The sequence below is a fragment of the Juglans microcarpa x Juglans regia genome, chromosome 5D, assembly GCF_004785595.1.
Source record: "Juglans microcarpa x Juglans regia isolate MS1-56 chromosome 5D, Jm3101_v1.0, whole genome shotgun sequence".
NCBI lineage: Eukaryota > Viridiplantae > Streptophyta > Magnoliopsida > Fagales > Juglandaceae > Juglans > Juglans microcarpa x Juglans regia.
The window spans coordinates 19356339-19375684 of record NC_054602.1 but is presented as its reverse complement, the minus strand read 5'-3'; the positions used below and the strand labels follow the sequence as shown (position 1 = coordinate 19375684).

General features: G+C 33.4%; 1 protein-coding gene across 1 annotated transcript; it reads right to left on the bottom strand.

Moving 5' to 3' along the window:
* Nucleotides 1–16259: 16259 nt before the first annotated feature.
* Nucleotides 16260–19124, bottom strand: LOC121264046 (equilibrative nucleotide transporter 3-like). Its single transcript, XM_041167087.1, has 9 exons — nt 18831–19124; nt 18618–18722; nt 18022–18177; nt 17759–17902; nt 17558–17663; nt 17277–17455; nt 17026–17198; nt 16624–16882; nt 16260–16395 (listed from the first exon to the last, which is right to left on the bottom strand). The coding sequence occupies exons 1-9, from the start codon at nt 18870–18872 to the stop codon at nt 16282–16284; spliced, it is 1278 nt and encodes a 425-aa protein (XP_041023021.1). The 5' UTR covers nt 18873–19124; the 3' UTR covers nt 16260–16281.
* Between the last annotated feature and the right edge of the window lie 222 nt (nt 19125–19346).

Sequence of the window (19346 nt, the reverse complement as noted above, 5' to 3'; positions counted from 1 at the left end):
AATAAAAAAAAACGCACACTCAAACAAATAAATCATTATATATCCCTTATACGGACTTTCCCCTTTTTTTTTTTCCTTTATATCTGAAAAATACATAAGTGTTAGAAAAAATTTCTAACCTAACTATAAAATGTTAAATAGTTATTCATTACTGTATTTAAATGTTATTGTTGTTATTTAAAATGTTATTCATATTATTTTATTATTTTACAATATTAAAATAAAATAATGAAATATTATTAGAAAATTGAAGTTTATATCATATATTATTGTGACACAGGAAGCTCAATCTGAAGAACAAAAATAATATATACGAAAACACATTAATACAAAAATAATATATAAGAAAACACATTAATACAAAATACACAATAATTTTTGCAATAGTAAAATAAAATAATGAATACAATCATAATAATAATAAAAAATTGAAATTAAAGAGACAATAATAGTATAAAATATTATTAGAAATTGAAGTTTATCTAATATATATTATTGAGACACACACAGCCCAATCCCAAAAAAACACCTTAATACAAAATACACAATAATTTTGACAATAGTAAAATAAAATAATGAAGATGCTCATAATAATAATAAAAAAAAAACACACTCTCAGACAAATAAATCATTACATATCCCTTATACGAGCTTTCCTTTTTTTTTTTTTTTTTTCCTTTAGATCTGAAAAATACATAAGTGTTAGAAAAAAATTTCCAACCTAACTATTTAAAATGTTAAATAGTTATTCATTACTCTATTTAAATGTTATTGTTGTTATTTAAAATGTTATTCATGTTATTTTACTAATAAAATAATGAAATATTATTAGAAAATTGAAGTTTATATCATATATTAATGTGACACATGAAGCTCAATTTGAAAAATAAAAATAATATATAAGAAAACACATTAATACAAAAATAATATATAAGAAAAAACATTAATACAAAAATAATATATAAGAAAACACATTAATACCAAATACACAACAACTTTTGCAATAGTAAAATAAAATAATGAATACAATCATAATAATAATAAAAAATTGAAATTAAAGAGACAATAATAATATAAAATATTATTAGAAATTGAAGTTTATCTAATATATTATTGTGACACACACGGTCCAATCCGAAAAAAAACCTTAATACAAAATACACAATAATTTTGACAATAGTAAAATAAAATAATGAAGACGCTCATAATAATAATAATAATAAATTGAAATTAAAGAGCAAATAATAACATAAAATATTATTAAAAAATTAAAATTTATCTAATATATTATTGTGACAAAACAGGAGAAGTGTATAAATAATTCTCATGTCTTCATTGGGTTTGGAATTAATAAGAAAGTTTTGAATAAAATACTATAAACAAGTTTTAAAAATGGTTGAAAATTTTTTGCATCATTCCACAATGTTTGCAAAAGATATATTTGAACAGTCTTTTTGTGCTTATAATAGTGTGTATGTGTACAATACAATCAAAATTTATAATGTATTTTGTGTCTAGACAGAAATTATCGTCGTTATCAAGAGATCTAAATATATAAAAAACTCTCCACTATTCATTACAAGACATGTAAGTGCCTTTTTATATAATATATATATTTCTTCTTTTGCTAGACCCTACTTGTACTTTTTAGTAGGTACTTACTAATAGCAAATTAATTGTTTATAGCATTTAAAATGCACCATGAAGGTATGCATTTCGCATTAAGTAGTTATTAATTATTCACTTAGTCTTCGTTGTGTGGAATAGTATCCAACCTTTCGAAGAATTATTTGCTTCATTAACATATTCTTTCCCATATGTCCCTTGTTGCAGACATTATAAAGCAAAGCGATTCTATCACGAAACAAACGGATTTTGTTGTGCTGATAGGACAATTTCTTTGACCACAAATGATGTCCCTGATCAGCTTTATGATCTTTTTACCTCCAACACAGATGAAGCCGTGCATTTTAAAACCTATGTTCGAACTTATAATAACAAGTTTGCATTTACATCTTTTGGAGTTAAATTCGATAGAAATCTTTGCAGACGGAATAGAGGGATTTATACATTCCGAACTCAGAGACAAATCTATCACTATATCAATGATTTAGTGCCTTTAAATGGCCGTCCTTCTTATCTCCAATTGTATTTCTATGATACTGAGCATGAATTGAAAAATCGCATTTCTGATTCTGGCAGAATGAATCCATCAAATATAGCTCAACTCATCGATATTCTTCGCATCAATCCATACTCTGTGTTTTTCTGGTCTCTTGGTGATTTGCCAAATTTAGAAAATCAAGTAATCCATATAAGATCAGATGCTGGCCTAGATCAGCGTGTATTCAATGCCCCGACATCTTCACAAGTTGCAGCAATATGGGTTGAAAATGAAGATGCAGATCAGTTGGAAGGACGGGACATTTGCGTCTTCAATCATTCTGGTGGAAGTCATATAGTTCAGTACTATTTTGGCTGCTATGATCCACTTCAGTATCCGCTGTTATTTCCTTTTGGGGATACTGGTTGGCATCAAGGCATTCGAAGGGTCAATAGAGGAAGCATATTAATACGTGATCAAACAACCCAATCAATAGATCCTCACCAATCAATATCAGCAGAAGAGTTACTTAGAAGAGAACAACGAGGTGAGAGTGTAAATTTAATCTTCCCATTTTGTACTTAGTTTGTAGATATCCAATTTTATAATGTTTCGTTCTTCTTCAACTTATGTAGCATCAAACAAAAAAACGAAGGATCCTATTGTTTTATGTCGTGAATATTATTCCTACAAATTACAAATCAGAGAGAATGTCAGATCAATTTTATTACTATCTGGTCGTCTATTGCAGCAATTTGTTGTTGATATGTATGTTAAGATCGAGACATCAAGATTAGATTATTTTTGTACCAAACAACAACATATTCGATCTGAGTTATATCAAGGTATTGTTGATACCATAACGCTTGGGGAAACTAATGCTTCAAATGTTGGAAAACGAATCATTCTGCCTACGTCGTTTATTGGAGGTCCAAGAGACATGCGAAAAAGATATATGGAAGCAATGGCTTTAGTTCAGCGTTATGGTAAGCCAGACATTTTTTTAACAATGACATGCGATCCAAATTTGCAAGAAATTTCAAATGAATTACGCCTCCATGAGGAGAGTCAAAATCGGTCTGATTTGGTTGCTCGGGTGTTTCGTGCAAAATTAGAAGAATTAAAGGATCGTTTATTCAAACGACAGATATTTGGAAAAGTCTCAGCATATATTTATGTTATTGAGCACCAAAAAAGAGGGCTTCCACATGCTCATTTTTTAATCATATTACAGAGGGATTGGAAACTCTATGCACCTGAATCTTTTGATGAGATTGTGTCGGCAGAAATACATGATAAAAATACAAATTTACACTTGCATAATGCTGTTGGCAAGCATATGATACATGGACCATGTGGGGTGTTGAATCCAACAAATGTTTGCATGAAAAAAAAAATAGTTATTGTAAAAACCATTATCCAAAAAATTTTGCATCACGTACGACTGTTGAAAATGATTGCTTTCCAATATATAGGCGTTCTGACAATGGAATAACTGTCAACGTGAGAGGTCATAATTTGGATAATCGTTGGGTTGTTCCATATAATCCGTATTTGCTTGCAACATTTGATTGTCACATTAACGTCGAGATTTGTTCTACGGTAAAAGCAGTCAAATATCTATATAAGTACATTTACAAAGGGCATGATCGTGTTGCTTTCAATTTGGTTTCTGAACAAAATAATCTACAAATTGATGAAATCCAACAATTCCAATCGGCTTGATGGATTGCTCCGCCTGAAGCTATGTGGAGAATATATGGCTTCATTGTTAATAAAATGTATCCAGCAGTGTATAGCTTACATTTACATCTTAAGGATCAACACCAAGTAACTTTTCGAACAAATGAAGACTTAATCAATGTTCTCAACTTTGATCAGTCTGGAAAATCGATGTTAACATAACTTTTTGCATTAAACCGAGTGGATAAGTATGCCAGGACGTTGTTATATAAAGAATTTCCAGAATTCTATGTTTGGAACCAACAATACAAAGACTGAACTTGTCGAAAAAATAAAACTGTTATAGGTCGAATTATTATAGCAAATCCATTTGAAGGTGAGAGGTATTATCTACGGATATTAGTAAATCATGTAAGAGCACATTTGTCATTTGAAGATCTTAGGACAGTTGATGGTGTTGTGGCTCCAACATTTCGTGAAGCAGCGACTATGCGTGGTTTGCTACAGAGAGACAGTGGCTTAGAAGATTGTTTACATGAAGCAGCTCTATATCAAATACCATCCAGTTTGAGGCGGCTTTTCGCAACTATATTGGTTTATTGCAATCCAACCAATCCGAGAGAGTTTTGGGAACGTTTTGAGCAAGATATGTCGGTTGATTTTAGGTCAACTGAAGATTCTATATTCAATATAAGAATGCAAGTTTTGCGCTCAATCTCTTTTACACTTGAATCAATGGGAAAAGACATTAATTCATTCCATCTTTTTGATGACAATATTTGTTTTGATGAAGACCAATTCGAATCTAGGGAAATTGATGATGAATTGGCTGTTGAAATTCCAGAAGAAGATATTGCTGCATTAGAATCCCTTAATAGTGAACAACAACATGTTTATAATGAAGTTTTGGGAAATATTTTTTCAAATAGAGTTGCTACATTCTTTGTTGATGGTCCTGGTGGGACAGGGAAGACATTCCTGTACAAGGCACTTCTCGCAGCAGTAAGATCAAGAAAATTAGTGGCTCTTGCAACTACTTCATCTAGTGTTGCTGCATCTATCCTTCCTGGAGGTCGAACAACACACTCACGCTTTAAGATTCCATTGGATACTGATGAATATAGCATGTGTTGTGTCAGTAAACAAAGTGTCATTGCAAAGCTATTGCTGTAACAAAGTTAATTATATGGGATGAGGCCCTTATGTCAAGAAAACAACACATCGAAGCATTAGATAAAATGCTACGAGACATTAATGATTTAGAGTTAACATTCGATGGAAAATTTATTGTTTTTGGTGGAAATTTTCGCCAGGTTTTACCTGTGGTTCGTAAAGGAACAAGACAAGAACAAATTGACGCCAGTTTGGTTTCTTCCTATTTGTGGCCTACATTCATCAAGTTTCATTTAACTCAAAATATGCGAGCAAGATCGGATCTAATTTTTTCAGAATATGTGTTAGAATTAGGCAACGAAATGCCACCAATCACAGTTGATGAAACTATAAAGATTCCTGATGGCATGCTTGTTTCGTATGAAGATGACTGCACTTCTTTGGATCATTTAATAGATGCCGTTTTTCATGATCTTCATGAATATTCAATAAATATTTCAGCTATGATGAATCGGACCATATTAACACCAAAGAACAGTTATGTTGATGAAATAAATGCATCGCTAATTCATAGATTTCCTGGTGAGCTTAGGCAATATTATAGCTTTGATGAAGCAATAGATGCATCTGAACAATCAATCATGGAGGATTTTTTGAATACTCTAACCCCAAATGGACTTCCTCCTCATGAATTGTTACTGAAGATAAATTGTCCCATCATGCTGCTTAGAAACATTAATCATTCAGAAGGACTATGCAACGGAACACGTCTAATTTGTCAAGCTTTTGATCGAAATGTCATTGATGCAAAAATCGCAGTTGGACACCATAGCGGAAAAAGAGTCTTTATTCCAAGGATCCCATTCTTACCAACCGTTGATGAAAATAGTGGTTTCCCATTCAAATGAACCCAGTTCCCTATCAGATTAAGCTTTGCAATGACTATAAATAAGTCACAAAGGTAAACGTTGAATTTTGTTGGGATATATTTACCTCAGTCTGTTTTCTCACATGGTCAATTATATGTGGCTTTATCAAGGGCTAAGACTACATCTACAGTAAAGGTTTTAATACGGCCAGTGTCGACTGAACGATCAGAAAAGAACTGCACAAAAAATATTGTGTATACAGAATTATTAAGATTGTGATGTTCAGATTAATATTATATGGGTAATGATTCAATTGCAGAATTTGAGTTTTATATTATGTTCTTGAAATATTTATTGTATTCTTTAATTTTCTTTGCAATTTCCTTTCTAAATTTAGTATTGGGTTTATCATACTTATACGTTTAATATATTTGTATATGAATAGCTTTAAAGATGAGGACGGTTTATACATCGATAAAAGATATCATTCCAAATATAAAAAAATTGAAAAATAAAAATGATCGTGGCAGACAAGTCACCCAAACGAATAGGGCAACGCTCGCCAGTAAAGTAACAAAACCTAACGTTGATTGATCCAGAGGTATAGTATTTATTTCTATCTATTATCTTTTATTTTTTTCCGTATACTAAAAACTTGTAAATGATTTTCTTATTCTTGCATCCTATTTATTAAACTTTGTTTATTTATTTTTTTACTACTGATTTGTTGGATTTTTTTTTTGTTTCATTTTTTAAATCTTTTCATATTATATAAATGTAGATGATGTTCCGTTTATTTAGTTCTCTTCCTGTAACACATTTAAAAGAAATTATTTTTTTAAAACCCAAAAAAAATTTAAAATTAAACAAAATTATTATGCTCAATTATTCACAACAATTTTTTGTTCGTTTCAATTTCTTATACTGTACAGGGAAATCGAGTGCAAGCCACAATGTTTGATAAAGATATTGACTCACGAGATAATACTTTACATCTTTTCCGGTCATATTACATCAGTAATGCATATGTGAAGCCGCTTGATCCAAAGTATAGAATTGAAAAATATGAATATCAATGGATCTTAAATTCTAGAACGATAGTTGAGGATGTTCCGAAAGATGAAGAACAATTGGAGCCACCGAAATACCAACTCGTTCCATTCAACGAACTAGACGCTTATAAAAATTCAATTGCAGAAATAGGTAATTGACTCTTTATTTTAGAATATTTGATTATCAATATATTAAAAATTTAAATCTTATTTCTCAGATGTTTTGGCTGTTGCAATCCATATCAAGCCATGTAGAGACATAACTTCAGTGCATGGACCGACGACTATTCAGGAAATTTACGTCATTGATCAAAGGTAAAAATATTTTTTTGGGTAGGTTACTCTTTTAGAATTATGTTTCATTCTTTATTTCTTACATATTTTGTTAATTCTTTTTTTATTCCAATTTTATAGCTTAAACCCCATATGTTTAACTATGTGGGGTCAATTTGTTCAAGATGAATGCAAAACAATCTCAGAAATAATAAAGACAAAGCCAGTTATACTTGGAACAGGAATAAGAGTTGGTTCTTACAATGGTATTTTTAATAATTAACAATATTATATTTTTTTATATTGTATATGCTTGCATTAATTATGATCTCTATTTCCAATGAATGATTGTCTCTTTCATCGCGTCCGAAAAGTAAATTTGTGATCAATCATGTTCTTCTTGAGGCAACTTCATTGCAAGAGTGGTAATTATCACAAATATAAGTCATTATTTGTTTCATGCCACTTGAATATTGAAATCTCCATATTTTTATTTTTTATGTTGCATTTGTTTTTATGAATTTTAAGGGCGGCGATTAATGACTTATTACTTGAGAGTATTATTGCAAAATGGTTGACATACCCGTCAACATCTCTATCTTCTGTTGGTATTCGAGAAATTATCAAGAATTGTGATGTTGCTGAGTTCATTAAAAATTTACAACCCATGCAGGTAAAATCCTATTCTTTGTAACAGATTCAAATATTTATACAATCAATTCACCTAAAAAATTGTTTCTAATGTAATGTAGAAAGCAAGATTTTGGATAAAGGCGAAGATAATTGTGGTTGACTTGCGCCAGATATTTTTTTACATGTCATGTATTGGCTGCAATAAAGGAACTGGGTATGATTACAATGATATATTCATTTGTTACTATTGTAAACACCAAAGCATTTCCCAACCACGGTATGTATCTTTCAAATTTTTTGTTTTATTTGATAATTTATGTAATAGATTTAATGTATAGCTTTTATTGATTCTAACTTAAAATGACATTTCCATCAAATTTATAATTCTCGAGCATATGTTGAACTCGACGATGGTACAGGAAGACTATCTGCTATTATGTTTGGTGAAGTTGTAGAACAAGCATTTTGTTGTTCGGCAGTTGAACTCATGAATCACACTGGTGATGTATGTTTTCTTATTTCCCATTAAATTTATTGTTGTGACTAAAAAAGTTCATCTTAGAATTTTTGACATGTTTACTACATTATCTATGAGCACATTGAGTTTTATATTAATTTCCCATATATCTCTTCTTTAAATTTTTATTAATCATGGAAGCTTATTAAAAATTTTCTTTACAGGAGCATCTGCCATATATTGAAAATCTTGTAGCAGAAGTTTTGCAAAAAGAATGGATGATCCAACTTTTGGCAGATCCCAATCGACTCAACCAGCAGCAACACAAGAATTTCAATGTCGTCTCTATTGATGCAGTACAAGATAACACAAAATGATGCATCATAGTAAAAATATCAAATGACTCATATTATGAACTGATATTTTTGTTAGTTTTGTAAATATGTGTTGGATTATGTTATATTATAAACTAATGTTTTATAAATATCAATGTTTTACTGAACTAGGCAAATGTGCTTTGCACGTTGTTCCGACCTAGTATATATATATGTAACACTCGGGCTTGGCAAGAAATTCGCATTCAAATTTTTTTTAATATGGATGAAAAGTCCGCTTGGGTTTTAATGAGTAATTTTGGGAATAGGTTACATGGACTTTTATTGGACTTGATATTTAGATTATTTTTTGTTAATATTTTTTATGGATAAGTGAGATTTTTTTTTAGCATCGAGCTGGACTTAGTTATGGAACAAATTAGACCAGTAAGTCAAAGCCTTAATACTTTGAAACAAGCCCTAAAGCCCAAGCCATGAGATTACGCTATACACGCTTTTTCCTATTTTTTCTATTGTAGGCTATTTAGACATCATCTCATGCACGGAGAAGCTCCCTCAACTAGGGTTACACTTGACTTCAGTTTTCTCCACGGCATGCACGTTCCTATCCCTACGACATTCACGACAACTACTTCCATAGGAGATATGCATTCACGGCAGTTTTTCTACCATTTGTTTCTGTAGGATATTTTTATAAGTTTCTTTCTATATATGCGCTACACACTTCATGCACACGGCACAACCCCTCAAGCGATCATCTTCAACCTAAGCTAGAGTGCCGCCGCCTGAGTTGCAGTGAAGCAACACATCCTCCACTTTGTTGCCTTAAAAGTCTACTGCACCTCCATAAACCACCCCAGAGTGCCAACATTCTCCACAAGTTTCCCACGCCTTCGTGCACAGCCACCGAAAAGGAAAACTTGGACTGTTGTGCTCTATTTTTGCACACTCGAAACAGAGGAAGTTTCCTCCCACCTTGAACCACTACACCCACCCTCCACCGACAGCTTCACCATGTTGGGGCCCCATAGAAATCACCGCCGCCGCTCCTTTTCCCCCGCGTACTTATCGGGAAGCCACCGACAACACCTCCATATCACTCTTTCTCGACTTGCTCTCTATCTCCATCACGTTTTACTCTCTCACCGTGTTACACTCTCCCTCTCTCTCAGTGCTCCGTCGCTATCACCACCCACCATCGCCCAGCTCCTCGCCCATCGCAGCTTTCTCTCTTCTGGTGAGTCTTCGTAGCATTACTAAAATGGTGAAAGTCTGGTTTACGTAAAGCTGCTACAAGAAGAAAAAGGAAAACAAAACAAACAAAAACATGATTTACGATATTACAAGTTTGCCATTAAGGCCCACGAGTGTTGGACTTATGTAATATGGTTTTGTGTTTTAAAAATATTATGGGCCAGATTTCACTTTTACAGAAATTATTCTAGTTATTTTGGGCTTGGTTTAAAAGTGTTATGTTTTTAATAAATAGTCTTGGTTTAATTTTACTTAAGAAAATACATTATTTTATAAAGATGATAATAATAAAGATTTGTAATATGGTATTTTTAATATATATTTTTTTTGAAGTACAATGTAGTGCAAGACTTTTTTTTTTTGAACTCTTAAAAGACAGACTAATTAAGTCTATTTTAATTAAATGATACTTTTGCTTTGTTTACTTTAATAGATTTTAATATAATTATGTTATCTAATTTTATACTGTATAGTTGAACTTTTATAATAAATAAATTGGAGTTTAATGTTTTAGTCATAGTTATTAAATGAACATCGATGATGTTAGAAAGTGATATTATATTTTAAGGTTATGAGAAGTTTAGGTTTTTGAGGAGTTAAAATAGAAATTTCAGGTTTAAGTATTGAAATACGTGTTTGATTGAAAATTTATGGGAGTTACATGAAAATTTTATAGGTGATAATTGATTTTCGTTTAGTACTGCTGTGGAAAATTTTTGATAAGCTAAGAAGTTCAGGTAAGCGGAATTCCTATGCTAGACTTTGCATAAAGTAAAAAAATGAACTAAGGTTGATTAATGAAAATGTGTATTATATGTTTTGAAAAGAAATGTGAAGATAACCTCAGTTATTTGTTCGTCATTACTCATTGAACTCTGATGAAAAAGAAAGCCTTTTTGTTATAACTGTATAGACATGAGCTTATTTTTTATATTCTATTTCTGATCTATGCAAAGAGAACGAATATGAAAATTTGTGCATAATTATGTAAATATGCTTTGGATATGCTTTGATTATGAAAATGATATGATTTTGTTCAATACTCTGTTTGGATAAGATGTGATTTCTGAAAACCTTTAGCATGACTCTCTGATCCTGAATTTGATTTTGTTTTCGCTCTGTTCAGTTACAACCCTGGCACGGGTGATAATAATGGCATATGACCCAACCACGGGTGATAATAGTGGTTACGACCCAACCACTGGTTATAATAGTGGATATGACTCAACTATGGGTTATAATAGTGGATACGGCCCAATCACGGGTAAAAATAGTGGATACGACCCAACCACGGGTAATAAAGTAGATACAGCCCAACCACGGGTTATAATAGTGGATACGGCCCTGCCACGTGTTAAAGTAGTGGTCTCTGTTTTGAGTGCACACCTTGGTGACAGAGTGATTTATGTTCTTCTTGGCTATCCGCAAATGCACAATCCTACCATGGAGGTTATACATAGTCTCTGTTTTGATATGATGTTCTGATGATGATAATGATCATTTATGCTATGCCAAATGATATTTTTGAATGAAATTATTTTTAAATCTTCACTCTGATATTTTGATAACATGTTCTGTTTCAACATTCTGAAAATGAAAATGTTTTGTTCTGCATTCTGATATCTATAAATGCTCATGTTTACACACTAACATACATTCTCTGCTTAATGAATTGTTGATAACTCACCCCTTATCTCCAAACATTTTTCAGATAATTTTAATAGTTATGCTGGAGAGCAAGAGTAGACAGTATTAGAGAGGTTTGATATTCGCAGAGGAATAAGTATCCGATAGTACAAGTATTTATTTGAGAGTCTTAGTTAGTAAATTGGTTATTTTCAGTTATTTTTGATTTGATGAGTTAAGGATATTTTTGAGTCTTTTGGAGAGTTTCAATTTATTTTATTAAGAATTTCTTTATTGTTCTTATGAAGAAACATAGATAGTTGGTTTGAGTAAATGAATATTTTATGGAGTTTCAAGATTATTTATAGTTGTGATATTTGAGTTGATATTGAGTAATAAGAGCTAATTCTCCGGACTCCTACAGGACCGGGGCGTTACAATATATATATATATATATATATATATATTATCCAGCCTAGTACACCATCTTTTTTATTTTCAAAACTCAATTAATCTATCTCTAGTTGCTCTTCATCACACATCACATTATTTTTTCTTTCTCTCCCCATGTTCAGTAACGTGACTCACGCCCATCAAGTGGCAACAGTAGCAACTGCTGTCCTTCATGCACGTAAGTTTCGTAGCATGCATTCACCCAACCCCCATCTCGTGGCAACTACCGAAGGGTAGACCCTAACTTTCACCATACATGCATCACCGTAAGCCCCACACATGATATCAAGAAACCAACCCCCTCACCCCACAAACACCACTCTAGCAACATGAGGACTCTCTCCCACGTCCAAAACTTCACCCAGCCACAATTGCCAGCCTCAATCACATGAAAACACCTCCCCCACACAAACAAGAAAACCATAGCTCCTCCTTGCACAACATATACCACCATCACCGAAGCCTGGCCTATTTTAAGCCACAAAAAAAAAAAAAAAAAAAAAAAAAAAAAAAAAAAAACTAAGCAAAGTTCCCCCATGGTAGGACCTCCATGTCGCATCACCACAGACCCAACCCAAAGACAACCAACCTAGGACGACAAATTTCTACTCAGCCGCCATAGGCCAACCCCCTTATTTCGGTAATACCATGAAAACAACCAACCACCTTGAGACCTAGTACCAAACCGAGACTAAGCCACGCCTCAACCTCCGTAGCCTCCACGTAGTTGCCTTGCAACACCAACATCATTGCCTCTGCCGCCCACTTCGTCCATCCCACATAAATATCTGCCCAGATCTCACAGCCATAGCCAATCGTGAACCCACGTCGGAAAAGACCACACTCAACCTCACCGAAACACCCCTATTTTTGCATCTCAAAATAGAGCACCACTCAACCCTTTCGGTACTGCTAGCCACATCAAGAGAAGTCCAGCGACGCTGATGCCCAACCACTTTGTGATCTGCTGCCGCCCCAACCACCTTGTCGTCGTCTCTTGCTGCCTCGTTGTGTATCTCGCACGATATCCCTCTCACCGTGTTTCATCTCTCTGGCGTCTCTCTCTCTCTCTCTCACCGTTCTCTCTCTTGCTCATCTCGCTCTCTTTCTCTTAGTGTGCTGCTGTCGGGACAATCACCTTCCACCACAATCCAACTCTGTCGCGACCTCTTTCCCCCACGATGTTGTTGCCTTTTTGTTTTCCTTGGATAAGTGTTGCTGCCACACTCACATCTTGGTTCTCTGTTTTTATGGTAGTTTACTTGAAATGGAAATATTTTTGTGTCTCGGTTAACCTAATAGATGAGATGTACTATTACCATTTTGCCCCTTAGTATGATGTTTCCAGATATATTCTTTCGGATGTTTATGGATTTATATTTGAATGAGTTGATTATGTATATTGGGTTTGGAATCATGACTTTTATATTACATGCAGGAACATTTTTATTTAGACGTAGATGCATGGACTTATAATACTAAGTCAATATACTGATGCTTTTAATATAGTAATTATAAGTTGATCATGTTTTAGCTTTTATATATAAACTCATTTTGTATGAGTTTTGTTTCAAATATAGATTAAATAATTATTTGAAATATATTATCAGTATTAATATTTTTTTTTAGAAGTACATGGTAGTGCAAAATTTTTATTTTGAAATCTTTAAAGGGAGACTAATTAGTCCATTTTTTATTAAATGAAATATTTGCTCTCATACTTTATTCAGTTTTGTTTTAATCAGTCTTTAAACCAGAAATGTATTTTATGGCAAAATTGTATTCATTATTAATATTATTATGCAATTTTAGAAATATTCTGAGTTTAATAGGTATGTGGATATTGAGGAATTTAGGAAATGATTGTATTTTAGAATTAAGAGAAATTTTAGGTTTTTGAGGAATTAAAATAAGTACTTCAGGTGTAATATGAGATTATCTGTTCATTGGAGATTTATTTAAGTTACATGAATTTTGATAGGTGACGATTGACAATTGTTCAATGCTGTTGTGGAGAATTTCTGAAAAACAAAGAAGTTTAGGTAAGCGGAGTTCATATACTAGTTTTGTACAAAAGAAATAAAATGAGGTTGACTTTGAAATATGCATATTTGTTTTTGAAAAGAAATCTGAAAGTGACCTCAGATATTTGTTCTGCATATGCATAAATTCTATATAAGAAAAAGTATTTTTTGTCATGACTGGTGTAAACATAAGCTAATTTTGTGCATTCTGTTTTTGAACTATGCAAAAAGAGTGAATATGAAAATTTAAAAGTTTTTGCTATGAATAAATGAAGATGTTTTGATTCTGTTTATTTCGAACATGTGAAATGATATGAAGCTGTTCAATATTCGATTTTGATATGATATGGCATCTGAAAATCTCGGCATGGATTTCTGATTCTTTATCTGAATAAGATTTGGTTCTGATGTTGTTCTGTTTCTATTGAGGCCCTGCCACGGGTATAATGGTGGTTTATAATTCTACCACGGGGTGAAACATGGTATACGGCCAGCCATAGGTATAATATTGGTTTATAACTCTACCACGGGGTTTAAACATGGTATTTGTCCATATGCAATGTTCTGATATGATATGAAGTTGATGTCTTAGTTTATGATAAGCCAAAAGATTTTTGAATAAGAAATTTTTTTTGAAAGTTTCGCTTTGATGTTTTGTAACAAGTTTTGTTTATACATTCTGAAAGTAAATATGTTGTTTCTGCATTCTGAAAATAAATATTTTGTTCTACATACCGAATTTTATAAATACTAATGTTTACATGCTAGTATAAGTTCTCTACTTACAGAATTGTTGATAACTCACCCATTATCTCCGTAATATTTTTTCAGATATTTTAATGGTTCAGCTGAGGATCAAGATTATGAGGCATTAGGTGAAATGATTGGCCCCCGTTGCCTAGCCCCGCTTCCACTCCACCCTAGCATCTAGGGCCCCTAGCGGGGGCGGGTGGCGAGGAGGGCCCAACCCCGCCCCGCCCCCGCTTACATTTATGTATATATTATGTACATATATATAAATATAAATATATATTTATATTTTACAAATTGTGTATATATAAATATATATTACAATTTATTAGACTTGTTCACAAAATATGAATTAGCAAATTTAAAAACTATTTAGTTTAAAAACTAATACACTACAATTTACAGAAAATATGCACTTGTAAATTTAAAAATTACATAGTTTTTAAATTATAGTCATATTTACAAAATCTAAATTTATAATTTGGGTCTAACAATGTATTTTTAATTACTTTTGCATTTAAAAATAATTTTTAAATCAAATAAAATGTAGTTTTTTTTAAGTAGAATTAGGCAGGGCGTATTGGGCACCCAGTCCACCGAGGTGGGGTACGTTGCCCCCGCATCCCGAGGGCGGGGGATGGGGGTAAAAACCCCACCCCCACCCCATGCGGGGCAGGGTGTGGGATGCCCTTGTCCCGTAGAGAGTGGGTAGCATCCCTATAGTAGATTAAGTATAGAAAGTTTTTATGAATATTGGTGATTTTTTTTTCTTTTTAGGAAATTTTATTGTGTTTTGATAAATTAGCATTTTGGAAAATTGTTATATTCAAGAAATTAGTTTGAATCGAAATTTTTATATAATATTGAAAATTTGAAGTCTATATTTATATTATTAAAATATAAATTTAAGTGATAAGAAATAACTTTCAGATACGTACGGAACTGGGGCGTCAAAATTTGGTACAGTATGAATTACAAAGCTCAGATGGTAAAACTCGAGAGCGAAAAACATGGGAAGATCTGCACTTACTACTAAGACCAACAAAGTACTTGCGAAGAAAAGAGTGTATCCAAATAAATTGCGCCACCTGGTGTTGATCTTTGACTCGTTGTATGCCAGTATTGCCATTGTTCCGAGAGCGAATGGTTGACAAACGAGTGTAAGTTCTCGTGAAGGATCGTATTTCTTGTAAAGGAGAGGGAAACCTTCATTAGCTAATTCATCTTATTATCAAGAAAGCCAATGAAGTACAGGATGACATTAAGTGCATTAATTGTTTTAACAAAATTAATTTTAATCGCTCATTAAATTAAATACGAATAAGATATTTGGAGTTTTTTGTTCATTTTTTTACTTTTTTTTTTTTTTCCTTTTTATTGCCTCTTGATGAAAAAAAAAAAAATATGGTACAACCGATAATTAATGAGATTTGATCACTCACAATCAAACGAATATTCCACCAATAAAGTTTTGATGTCTTTGGTACTTGAATTTTATTTTTATTAGTGCATTGGTATGTGTATATATATATTAATAAAAAATATTTAAAAAAAACAAAAAAGAAAATAAAAATTGTCATAGGTGGCACACTAAGTACGTATAGGCGGAGAGTAGCACCACTCTTTACATGTATACCTATTTAGAGACTTGACATTTAAAACGCATCTTTTTTACCTATAAGCCACAACCAGTCAAGAGCAACCCCTGCAAATATACCGCCTAAAAGACACAGCACAAGCAAATTGCCCAAAGCGTTTTGCTCAGGTCCCTACAAAACAATGAATCCAACATATATCCATGAGAAAGTATCCAGCCTGACATGCCATCATTTCCCGCGTGAGAAATTATATTTTTTTCATCTTAGATGTTGTCATCATCTCTACAGATCACTTAAAATATGACATCAATAAGTATGACCGGAAATGACAAGATTTATGATGAATAATAGCGTTACAATTACAACACATTATGCAGCACGATCTACATGTCAACGAACCTTGTAACCTTTAGGTGCCACCGTAAGGACACAGACAGTGAGGTAGCCATTGGAGACACCCAACAAAGATGTGAGCAGGATCATCCACCCCTTGTCACCGTATTTAGCCGTGAAGTAGAATGCTGGGATGAGTAGGAAACGAGAAAGAATTGCAATCATAAGTCCCTTCCTGGACTCCAACTTCAAGCTGTCTACCAGTGGAATGTATCTTGATATCAGATCCCACACATTGTACATCGCAATCAGAACAGGCGCGTACCTGAAACACGATAGTGCAATGATGAATACTTTTATAAGAAACTGGCTGTCTTAGAATCCTGTGGAAAACATTGTATTCATTCAACTTGCAATAGGAGCAAAATGCGATGATTTTCTGTTCCATGAATTAGGAGCAGCACTTACCACAAGCCCATTCCGTGAAATCCTGTATTTTCATACAAGAACCCGGGGAAGATTGACAATGTCAACACGTATATCAGAAACAAGTCAATTGCATAATCTATATTCTGGAAGAACAGTAGTTTATTGCTCAAGCGCTGCTGGTGTTTCGTGTCATCTTCATCCTGTGAAAATTTCTAAAGCATTCAAGAGACCTTAATCTCAAAAATTCACTAAACATGATGTATTATGAGGTTAAAGAAAAGTTGCAGTACTCCTCCTTGGTTTGTGTTTTGCTGGATTCCAGCAGCAGCAAGGTCAGCTGATACAGTTTTCGATCCTTCTGAGGCTGCCTTTGAGCGATAGTACTTCACTATCGGCAACTTAGGGAAGACCATTGCATAAAGAAGAATACACAGAAACTCAAAGAACGTGGACATCGCCAGGAATAACACTGGAAAAGAAAGATTTCTTTTGTAATCATCGAAAGAGTTTCAGATATGAAATTACGAAAGAAAATTTGTCGACTGTTAAAAAAAACAGGGAGTAAACCTACTAGCTCCCTTGCGAAGCCCGTTCTGAGATTTCTCGAAGGCTGCTTTTGTGATTAGCCTCAAAGCAGAGGACAGAGCCCCGGACGCGGCGAGACCAGCAAGGAAGGACTGCAGAAGAAACAAAATGGACGTCTTAAGTTAGGTTGAGCAGATGAAAACAAAGACAGAGCATGCAGTTAAAAATAATTCTTAAGAATCCAAACCTGAATGAATTCAGGACTCATGAAAGATAGGTCTCCAACCATTCCGCCTTGAACATGGGCATCTGCAACTCCAAAACAAGCAGAAAGCAAACATATACCAACAAAAGGTCCAATTCCACCTTTCCCCGATGTGGCTAAATCCAACTGTATCTCACCAAACATATATTGGAATCATCAAGGAAAATCAGAATTTGGTACAGCATGAATTACAAAGCTCAGATGGCAAAACTCGAGAGCAAAAAACTTGGAAGATCTTTACTTACAACTAAGACCAACAAAGTACTTGCGAAGAAAAGAGTGTATCCAAATAAATTGCGCCACCTAGTGTTAATCTTTGACTCGTTGTATGCCAGTATTGCCATTGTTCCAAGCGCGAATGGTTGATAAACGAGTGTAAGGACTCGTGAAGGATGGTATTTCTTGTAAAGGAGAGGGAAAACTTCATTAGTTAGTTCATCTTATTCTCAAGGAAGCTAATGAAGTACAGGTTGACATTAAGTGCATTAATGAGAAATTAGTGCCTCCATTCCAACCCTTGCAGCATTTTTTTTCCCCAGATCTGCACAATCTTACTTTATTCTCGCTTCCAAGTAATAGTTTTCTGCCTTTTTAAAGGTCATATACTATGTGAATTCCTAAACCAAGGCAGAAAATTAGGATGATTCCTCTCTCGGTCGAGACCACCTTAATTTATCATTCTTATACAGTATCAAAGTTGAATTACAAAAAGCAAGCTCTTTACTTTTTCCTTTCCTCAAAAGATAAAAGCCCTTGATACTGTGCATCTACAGAGAGCAATCTTTTTTCCACACAAAAAAAAAAAAAAAAAAAATACATGAAGTAAGCATGAGCTACTTACCGGGAATAATCGATAGTAGTAGTCTCCAATTGTCAGCATACTGTTCCATGCAACAAGGGACCCCAGCCCAAGAACAAAACAAACCAACATTGCTTTATACTTTCCCTGCTTATTACAGACGTTGAATCTACATTAGTATAACTTGTTCTTAATTTTCATAAACTCAACTGATCAGTATCCTCCTCTCGAATGAAACAGTATTCTAGTACAAACCTCAAGCTTCATTGGAGCCTCGATTTCATTAGCAATAGTCATGGCTATTCTCCCTCTTCAAGACTGCAAATAGTACTCGTACTAAAAATGGTCCAATGGAAGTGCTTGACTATGCTTTATTTGCTTTCATGGTTGTGGGTCTTTTGAGTAGCAACAAATAGCTGCAATTTCAAGAATAAGAACTTCAAAGAACATTCGAACAGATATACGAATTGTTTTAAGAGCGCAGGAGGGAGGAATAAATTATCCAAATTCTCCCTCTTCAATTGATGAAAACAGAATACTTTAACGTGTTCTGTGAGAAAATGTTAAAGCACTGAGGTCTTGAATCAACACGCGGAGCAAAATGATGTAATATTATACAGTTCAAAATGAGTAAAATAAAGAAACCCCCATCGAATATAAAAGATTCCTCACAGTCTGAGCAAATATGGGTGTGGCTATGTGGGTCATTGAATATAAGAGATTCCTTTTACTTTTTAAAAGTGGAAAGTGGAAGTGCTTGATGAATGAGTT